Here is a 10,130-nt window from a genome sequence, read left to right as displayed (position 1 = left end):
CCTCGGCCTCCCGCCGGCCCGCGCGCTCCCGCTCCTCCACTGCCCTCCGCAGCGCGCGGCCGCGCCGGGCCTCGGCATCCTGGGGACAGGGACGCGCAAGAGGAACCTGAGGACTCGCAGGCCCGGAGCCCTGCGCCCTAAACCTGTTTAACCCTCAGTTCTCATGCAGCCAGGATCTCAGACTCCCGTCGAGTCTGGGCGCTCCCACCAACCCCTCGGAATGTCTAAGGCTCCTGCTTCCATTCCTGTGCCCTTGGCCACTGTGAGGCCCGAAGTAGCCGGTCCCCTGTCCCTCTTCCGGGTCTCCATCACCTGCAGGAACTTGTCGAAGCGGCCCAAGGACCCCTTCAGCTCCTGTTCTTTCTGCTCCAGCTGTGTCCAGCGGTGCTGCAGGGCCGCCATGGTGGTGTGGAACTCCTGGGGGCGAGGAGCCGGCTGTCTGCTCAAGTCTGAGTTTGAGGGCTCAAGTCGCCTAGGGCTTTCCGGTTGCCCTTAATCCCTCCTTTCCACCGCACTGGATCCTGAAGACACTCGGCTGCCCAAGTCCATCCAAGGCTCCCACCACCCCAGGAAGAAGCCCCAGCACCTGCCTGCTGGAGGCCAAACCCAGGCCTCACTCTGAGCTACATCCCCAGCCCTTTTGTTTTTAAATTTTGAGGTTGGATCTTGCTAAATCACCAAGTTGCCCAGGCTGGACTTGAACTTGCAATCCTCCTGCCTCAGCCTCCCTGAGTGCTGGGATTACCAGTGTGCACCATGTCGCCCGGCTTCTTCCAGCCTCATCTCATCCTCTCTCCTCCCGCTGTCTCAGCCTCCTGTCCCTGTGCTTTGTCCTTGCTTTCCTGTACTCGCCTATGATGTCCCCTCTGCTTGCTTCTTCCTTCTCATCCCACCTTCCTTATTCCTCTGCAGTCCCTAAGACTCCACTTCCTCCAGGAAGTCCTCCTAGACCGCCCCTGCCTAGGCTCCCACCGCTCCTGCCCAGCGTTGCTGTCATAGCAGTCACCACCTGGGTGCTTGTCTATTTGCTTCTCTAGACTGGGAGCTCCATGTGGGCAGGAACCATGGTGAGACCCACAGTGCCCAGCACACAGTAGGTGCTCCATGCACACAAAAATCATTTGCACCAACGGCTGGTCTCACTTGATCCCCACTGGACATTCTGGTGCTGGAGGCTCACCTCTTTCTGGGCCTGCAGACCCCGGTCCACATCCGCCAGCTCCTGCCTCTTCTCCAGGAGCCGCAGCACGGGTGGGAAGCGGTCCACGCTCTGCTCCTGCCTCTTCCTGGACAGGTCAAGAAGGAGGCAGAGGTGAAGGATGCAGGAATCACAGCCTCAGGGTTCCCCGCTAGTGCCTGGAGTACCCCATAGCCACTGGCGGCTGGAGAATATTTCACTGTTCAGTGAGTGTATGTTGCACCTTAAAGGTGCTGTTCCAGGCGCTGGCGGTGCAGCTGTAAAGGAGGCAGCAAAAATCCCTGCCCCACAGGAGCTGCCATTCTGCTGATAAATAATAATACAGATCTGGGTATCCTGGTGCGTGCCTGTAATCTCAACACGCAGGAGGCTGAGGCAGGAGGGTTGCCAAGAGTTGAAGGCCAGCCTGGACTACAAAGTGAGACCCTGTCTCAAAAACCCAAAATAATAATGATGATGATAATGATGATGATGATGATACATAAGGCCAGGGCATGGTGAGTGCTAAGATGAAAAATTAAGCAGACTGAGGAGCGAGGACGTCTCCCTGAGGAGGTGACACTGGAATAGAGACTGGTGGAAGAGAAGACAGAGCAAGCTGCGTGGTTATGTGCAGGGAACAGGGTCCGGGCCAAGGGGCCAGCCAATGGCAAGGCCAGGTGTCTGCACAGGGAGAGTGAGGAGCGGAGGGAGCGAGTGATGGAGTTGGGAGCAGAGAGATGTCCGGGGTCAAGCTGCGGCAGGCTGTGTCCTTGACCATGGGGGAGGTGGGAGCCAAGGGAGGCTCCTGAGCAGAGGTGAACCCCTTTGGCAGAGGAGAGCATGGGCTTCTGATCAGGACAGCGGGGAGGGAAGGCTGTGGTGCTGCAGATGGGCCAGGGATGCCAGCTCCCTGGGGCCAACAGAGCACTGGCCACTTGTCCACCCTGCCGGGGAGAGGCCAGGGGTCCGGCTCTCCAGGGCCGAAGGGGAGTGGAAGGGCTCAACATTTCACGTGCGAGGCCGTGCCCTTCACACAGGTGTGATACTGAGCAGGACTCAGGGTCCCGGAGTGCGGGTGGGGGTGGGGCAGCTCACAGGTAATCTCTGTGCACCTGGCTCAAGGGCCCCATCACGCTGGACGCCAGCCGGGATGGGGACAGGGCTGGTTAGCTATGTGAGCTAGGCGCTCGCCCATTCTGCCCCTCACCAGCCCTGGGACCCTGTGGGAATCGCTGTTTCCCCGAGAACCTCAGTTTCCCCCCTCCCTCTCTCTGGAGGGCCTGCATCCGGCAGGGGAGGAGGTCTGGGCCATCTCGCCAGCTCCCGCCCCCTTCCCCGCCTCCCTGCCCCACTTACGGCATTTTCTCCTGCCAGACCAGTCGGAAATATTCCTCCCAGGGCACCGCCATGGCCCCTGCAGTTGCCCCAGGCTGCATTTGCAAAAGCGGGGAGGCCCTGGGGCAGTCCGGGAAGCAGCCACCAGCTCGGACTCCCAGGAGGCAGTGGCGGAGCAGCCCCGGTTGCCTGGGTAACCAAAGATACAACATTCCCTCCCCGGGCTGCGGGGTGGGGGACCCAGCCTTTGAGGAGGAGGGAGGGGTTGCAGGATGGGAGTGGCTAATCCGATGTAAATCTGGGTGTGGTAGAGAGGGTAGGGGTCCGGGCCAAGCAAGGCGTTGCCTCTGTTCGTGCCCTCGCAGGGCCAAGCCTCTTCCTGGGCCTCACTAACGTGTGTGCTCAGCCACTCAAAAGGTTATTTCTTAGGGGTGTGATGTAGCTCAAGGTGGAGCGCTTGCCTAGCATGTACAAGGTCCTGGGTTCAATGCCCAGCACCGACAAGGAAAGAAAAAAAAAAGAAAAGAAAAAGGATACTCATTGAACACATGCTGTTTGCCAGGTTGTGAGCTGTCATTCACCGCAGGGAAGGATACCGACGACCTGCCATGCTCCAGCCGGTTGAGCTTCGCCTCCAGTGCTGAGGGGCGGTTCTCCACAGCGCCCCCAGATTGGCTTGGGAAAGAGCGACCGTCAGTGCCCCCTGGTGGCGACTGGCTTAAAAAACACCGGTGGTCTGGACTTGGGAGAAGATGTCACAGATCCAGCTGTTATTGGGGGTCAGACGGGCAACGCCATGCACTCTGCATTTAGCATCTGATTTAATGCAAGACAGCGCTAAAGGGGTGCTAGCGAAAAGTGCCCAGCTCAGTATTAAAAATACTCGTGGGTCCTCCAAGTGGAAGAAACGGTAACATTTGGTCATTTGTTTCTGATCGTTTTAATTTTTCCACTTTAAATAATTTATTTTTTCCATTCAGAGAAATGCATTTCTTACTGTAGAATAACGTTGTTTTAAAAATCTAGTTACAGCCAGGCGCGGTGGCGCATGCCTGTAATCCCAGCACTCAGGAGGCTGAGGCAGGAGGATCACTGGGAGCTCGACACCAGCCTGGGCTACAAAGTGAGCTCCAGGCCAGCCTGAACTGCATAGTGAGACCCTGTCTCAAAAAGACAAAAATAAATAAATAAATCAGTAAAAATCTAGTTACTAGCCGGGCGTGGTGGCACACACCTGTAATTCTAGCACTGGGGAGGCTGAGGCAGGAGAATCACTGTGAGTTCAAGGCTCGCCTGGCACGTGTGCAGAACTGCACGTTCACCACTACAATCAAGAGAGACAGCATCTCCATTGCCGCCTTATGTCCTGTACCTGTTTCCAGTGACATTGACTCTTGCGTCCAATCTGGCTTGCAGCAACAACAAGCCTGCTTTCTATCCTTCATAATTTTGCCTTTTCTAGAAGCTACCAGGTGGGATTATATACTTTGCAGCCCATGGAGTCTGCCCGCTCTCCTTTAGCAGTCTTCATTACAGGCTTGCCAAGTTGCTAGCCGCGTATCCATAGTTCGTTCTTTTTCGCTGCTGGGTAGTAGTTGTGTCATGGATACCGTACGCCAACAGTTTGTTAATTCATTGTCCACAGGAATTGCAGCTGGCTCACTTCCAGTTCTGGGCAAAAGCAAATACAGCCCTTGTCCACGTCCAGGTTCTGTGAGAACCTAAGTTTTACCGTCACTTGTGTAAATATTCAGGAGTCGAATGGCTGGGTAACAAGTGTATATTTAACTCTGTAAAAAACTGCCAATGGGTTTTCAAAGCAGCTGCAGCCCACACCTTTTGGTGGTACTAGAGGTTGAACCTCGGGAGCACAGAGCTACATTGCCAGCTCTGTTCATTTTATTTTGAGACAAAGTTTTGTAAAGTTGCCCAGCCTGGGCCCAAATCTGCAACTGTTCTGCCTCAGCCTCCCAAGTACCTGGGATTACAGATTACTTTTTTTTTTTTTTGGTACTGGGACTGGAACTCAGGATCTTGCGCTTGCCAGGCAGGTACTGAGCCGCTGAGCTACATTCCCGGCCCCTCAGATTACTCTTTTGTAGCTCCACATGCCATTTAAGAAACAGTATGGAGAGATCCTGTCTATTTTCCACCCAGTTCCCTCCAGGGGTAGCATCTGCACTATTATTTTTTGTTGTTGTTGTTGTTTTTTTGTTTTTTTTTTTCTCCGGTACCAGGAACCGAACTCACGACCTTGCGCTTGCCAGGCAGGCGCTTTTGCCTCTGAGCTAAATCCCCAGCCCCATCTGCACTATTAGAATGTTGGCATGGATTCAACTCCCAGTCTTGGTCTGATTTCAGCGGCTTCACGCGTGTTCTTTTGCAGGTACCCACGCATACTTGGGTTTATGCCCTTTTGTGCTGTGTAGATTCATGTGACCACCACACTCAAGACTCTGAATATTTTACGTCCAGGACACTGTCTGCTATGATCTATCAAAGGGCTGAATTATAGCCATTCCGTTTAAGGATCTTTTGGGGAAGGGAGATGCTGGGAACCGAACTCAGTGCTTCTCTGCATATGGCGGCACACACCTGCAGTCCCACCTACTTCAGGGAGGCTGAGGCAGGAGGATGACTTGAGCCCAGAAGTTTGAGATCAGTCTGGGCAACACGGCAGAACTCTGAGTATGAGTCGCTTTTCCATCGCTGGGATAAAATACTTAACAGACACAGCTTAAAGGAGGAGAGATTGGTTGGGTTCAGTCCAAAGTTGGCCGACTGCAAGGCAGAAAGGCCATGGAGAAGTGCCTGGTGGAAGACAGCGGCTCATCCCACGGCAGCCAGAAGCAGAGAGGGAGAAGGAGGAGCTGGAATAGGAACAGGCCTTCTCAGGTCACGGCCACAGCACCAGGGAGCTGTCAGGGCCCCTCTGACCGGGCCCCACTTGCAGACCCAGGCCTTTTGGGGGAGATGATTTAGATCTAAATCCTCACACCCCAGCTCAAAAAAACAAAAAGAAGAAGGAGGAGGAGGAGGAGGAGGACCCAGGGCCTCATTCCTGCTAAGTGCATGCTCAAGGGGCCTAACTGACCTCACTCTCCATTCTGGACCCTGACGGTGAATGGAGCAAGGGAGCTCGGCCGTACAGACGGAGAGGGCCTGAAGAAAGCGGAAACAGAAGACCAAAAAAAGCTGATTGGTCATTTTCGAGTTCCCTTCTGGCAAGGCAGAGAGACCGACGGGAAAATCATTGCTGAGTCCATACAGGCGCTTTCAGGTTAGTACTTCTGTGTGAGGCTTCAAGCAGAGGGGATTACCTCATAAGGTTCCTTTAGGCAGGCCTGTCTGGGAAATTTGGTTGTCATCTCTCTAATCCTAATGTCTAGGAAAGTCAGGTAGGCAGTTTAATTTCAGCTTTGGCATGAGGGACTCCATTTTGAGTTTTAGCCTGCAGGAGTTTAGTTCAAGCAATGACCTGTGATTTTTATTTATTTTTTATTTTTTTTATTTTTTCCGGTACCGGGAACCGAACTCACGACCTTGCGCTTGCCAGGCAGGCGCTTTGCCACTGAGCTAAATCCCCAGCCCGACCTGTGATTTTTATTTTGCATTTTTTACATACATCCCCACCTCCTGACCTCTCCCCTCCCTAATCCCTGGCAACCATACATCTGTTCCCCATCTGTACAGTGGTATTTTGTCAAGAGTATTCTATAATGCTGGGTGAGGCAGTACGTACCTGGAATCCCAGCATTTGGGAGGCTGAGGGAGGAGGATCTCGGTGAGTTTGAGGACAGCCTGGGCAACATAGCAAGTTCAAGGTGAGCCTGAAGTGCATAGTGAAATCCTACCTCAAAAAAAGTGTTATATAAATAGGATGATATAGTATATAATCCTGGGGCTGGGGATTTAGCTCAGCAGTACAGCACCTGCCTGGCAAGCACGACATTGTGAGTTTGATTCCCAGTACCGGAAAAACAAACAAACAAACAAAAAAGTATATAATCCTTTGAGATTTTGTTTTCACTCTCTTGGGGTCCATCCTTGTTGGTAAACTTGGGTATCAGGAATTTGTCTCATGTCTGAGTAGCATTCTGTGCTAAGAACGTACCACACTGTTCTTAATGCTTTAGGGTTAGGGACATCTGGGTTGTTTCCAGGTTTTAATTATTAAGAATAAAGCGCTTTTAGCCAGGTGTGGTGGCACATGCCTGTAATCCCAGCACTCAGGAGGCTGAGGCAGGAGGATCATTGCGAGTTCAACGCGAACTTGGGCTACAAAGTGAGCTCAAGGTCATCCTGAATTGCATAATGAGGCCCTGTCTCAAAAAGACAAAAAACCAATAACAAAAAACAAGAATAAAGCTGCTAGGAAGAGTCACATGTGGGATTGAGCTGCATCTCTAAAATCTCTAAATCCTAGACTGAGAGCGTGGTGTATTTTAGTTTAGTTTAGTTTAGTTTAGTTTAGTTTTGTGCTCTTGTTGTGGTATTGGGAATTGAACTCAGAGCCTTCACCTGAGCTATATCCCCGACCCCTTTCTCAGTCTTGCTATGTAGTTTGGCCTGGCCTTGAACTCACTGTATAGCCCAGGATGACCTCAAACTTGTGGCACTCCTCCTGCTTCAGCCTCCTAGGTGCTGGGACTACAGGCATGCACCACCATGCCCTGGCTAATTTTGAGAGTCGATCTAATTAAATTGCCCAGGCTTGGCCTCAAACTTGTAATCCTCCTGCCTTAGCCTCCCAGAGTGCTGGGATTACAGGTGTGTACCACCAATCCCGCCTGCATGGTTAGTTCTTAAGGAGATGACCATCTTCCTTTCCAGAATGTTGTTTCACATTCTCACCAGGAATGTCTGGGTGGTTCAGGCCCCTGCATCCTTGCAGTTACCAGCGCAGCATCCCTAGTCCAAAACGCTGGAATCCAAAATGCTCCAGGAAAGATTTCAAGGCCTTTCAGACTTTAGATATTCAGATTCAGGACGTTCAACCAGTAAACTCTATGCGAACATTTCCCCATTCTACAAATTCCGACATCCAAAACACCGCTGGTCCCAAGCTCGATGAGGCAGGAGGGATGTCAGTCTACACCACTCTTTCTCTTAAATTGTAGGCCTTTGTCTTCCAGCTCACTGTGGCTTTAGCTCGCACCGCTGCGGGGCAGGGCGGGTGAGTATCTGCTCCGCTGCGCTCCGGGGCCCTCTCCGGCACCTGCGCCCCCTAGCGCCTCTCCGTGGCTCCGCTCTGCTCGCCCTGCGGCCCTGGGGATGACCCTCCAGCCCTGAGCTCTGGGAATTCTTCATGTGATTTCCACCCTGGTCTTTTCGCTCTGTTCACACGTCTTAAAAAAGTATACATTTTTAAAACTTGCATTTTTAGTTGAGGTGTAAGAATTGTATAATTTTCTGTGGAATATGATGGGGTACTTTCACACGTATACAATGCATAATGATCTCACTGGGGTCATCGGCTTATCTAGCACCTCAAATAGTTAATGTTTCTCTTTTTTTCAATTGTTTCCCTTTCATTAGCTTGCTTTCTTCCTCTTTATATTCTTTCTCTCTCCTCTCTCTCCCTCTCCCTCTCTCTCATTCATTCTTGGTGCTAGGGATGGAGCCCAGGGCTCTGCCCATGCTAGACAGGCCCTGTAGCACTGACTTACAAACCCCAGCCCATATTTATTCTTTCTTTGAGGTGGAAATATTCAAAGGCCTCTCTTCTAGCGAATTTGAAATATACAATGCATTATTATTATTTTTGAGATAGAGTCTCGCTATGTAGTTCAGGTTGGCCTAGAACTCATTATGTAGCCTAGGGTGTCCTCAAACTCATGGCAATCCTCCTGCCTCAGCTTACCAAGCGCTGAGTAAGATTACAGGCATGCACCACCACATCAGGCTCCATGAAGCAGTACTGGTCACAATGGTCGCCCTCCCATGCCCCAGAGTGCCTGGATGTACTCCTGTTGCCCGACTGGAGCTTTGTGTCACCCATCAGTTCCTCTCCACCTTTCCTCCTCTCCCTCTCCCTTTTCTCCACTCTGGTGACCACTATACTGCTCTTTAGCTCTGTGGGATCAACTTTGTCAGCCTCCAAACATGAGTGAGCACACAGCATCTGTCCCTGTTTGACTGGCTTCTTTACTTAAGCTCACTTATGCTGCTACATAAGGCAGGACTTCACTCTTCTTTAGGGCTGTATAATATTCCATCATGCATCGACACTACATTTTCCATATATATATATATATATGGAAAATATAGAGGCAATTAGAGAAGAAATAATCTTTCAGGTTAAAAAAAAAAAAACAGATAAAGACCATAATGAAGGACTTGCTCCCCAAATCTAGTGTAGACACAAATTTAAAAAATAAAAGAAACATAGGAAAATAATGGAAACCATGAATGCCTAACATAGGAAAGATATTAAATTGATTAAACAGATTCAAAGTTATCTGGGAGGTTAAAAATTTCATTGAAATTTTGCGAAGTGACTAAAAGTGATGATAGAATATCAGACCTAGAAGACAGGATCACATTAGTGACATGGAGAGAAAGAGCTCTTAAAAATAGCAAAAGACCATGGAGAAACAATTGAACAGCTGCAAGATGATGCAAAGAAGAATAACATAAGATCAGTCACAATCAGTGAAAAAGCAGGCATCACCACAAACAACATGAAACCTGTTCACAGAAATAATGGCAGAAAACTTAAAGAATATGACACACAGTAAGTGAGGTATATAGAATCCAATTAGTCATGACCAAAATAAATCTATACCAAGGCATATAATAATCAAGAGTCCAGAAATTCAGCACAAAGACAGAATATTAAAGGGTGTTAGAGAAAATAAACAAATGACCTATAAAGGAAACCCAATCAGAATCACAGCAGACTTCTCAACACAAACTCTTAGGTAAAGGAGAGCCTGGAGTGAAGTATTTCAAGTCTTAAGAGAAAACAACCTCCAACCCAGATTGACATAACCTGCAAAACTGTCTTTCAGAATAAAAGGAAAAATAAGATCCTTCCATGACAAAGAACAACTGAAGAAATTCATGATTGTGAAACTACCTCTACAGAGTTCTGAAAGATATTCTAGAAAAACAAAACAAAGCCCACAATTCCAAGAATGCCAATAGAATGAAGCCACCAATCAGAGCAAGCAATTAACCAGAGGGGAAAGATAGGAAACAAACAGCAGGAAAATAATATGACAAGGATAAGCCAATACATATCAGCTATAACTATCAGTGTAAATGGTCTCAATTCACCATTCAAAGAAGCAGACTGGCAGAATGGATCAAGAAACAACTTCCAACAATATGCTGTATGCAAGAAACACATTTAATTCCAAAAGAAATACATATATTGAAGGTCAAAAGATGAAAAACAATACTCCATGCAAAAGAACCTAGAATAAAGCAAGAGTAGCTGTTCTGTCTCCAGACAATGTGAACTTCAAGCCAAGAATGATCAAAAGAAGATAAGGAAGGGCACTACATACTCATTAAGGGAAAACTCCAAGAAGAGAAAACAATCATAAATATATATGCACCAAATACAAGCACACACAACCATATATACTTCTTTTTTTTTTTTTTTTTT

The 10,130-nt window shown here is 49.4% G+C and overlaps 1 protein-coding gene across 3 annotated transcripts in view; it reads right to left on the bottom strand.

Moving 5' to 3' along the window:
• Ccdc42b (coiled-coil domain containing 42B) overlaps positions 1-3,275 on the bottom strand; it is a gene marked incomplete in the record, with an annotated part of 7,632 nt that extends 4,357 nt beyond the window's left edge. The window contains 4 exon segments of one of the 3 annotated variants that reach the window (XM_013503589.1): positions 1-79; positions 313-417; positions 1,181-1,286; positions 2,537-3,275. In XM_013503589.1, the coding sequence (XP_013359043.1) occupies positions 1-79; positions 313-417; positions 1,181-1,286; positions 2,537-2,727 (481 nt within the window). 3 annotated transcript variants of the gene reach the window in all.
• Between the last annotated feature and the right edge of the window lie 6,855 nt (positions 3,276-10,130).

This window comes from Chinchilla lanigera, unplaced genomic scaffold, assembly GCF_000276665.1.
Source record: "Chinchilla lanigera isolate Chin_1 unplaced genomic scaffold, ChiLan1.0 scaffold00081, whole genome shotgun sequence".
Taxonomy (NCBI): Eukaryota; Metazoa; Chordata; class Mammalia; order Rodentia; family Chinchillidae; genus Chinchilla; species Chinchilla lanigera.
The sequence above is the reverse complement of the archived record's forward strand: the minus strand, read 5'-3'. Positions and strand labels throughout refer to the sequence as shown.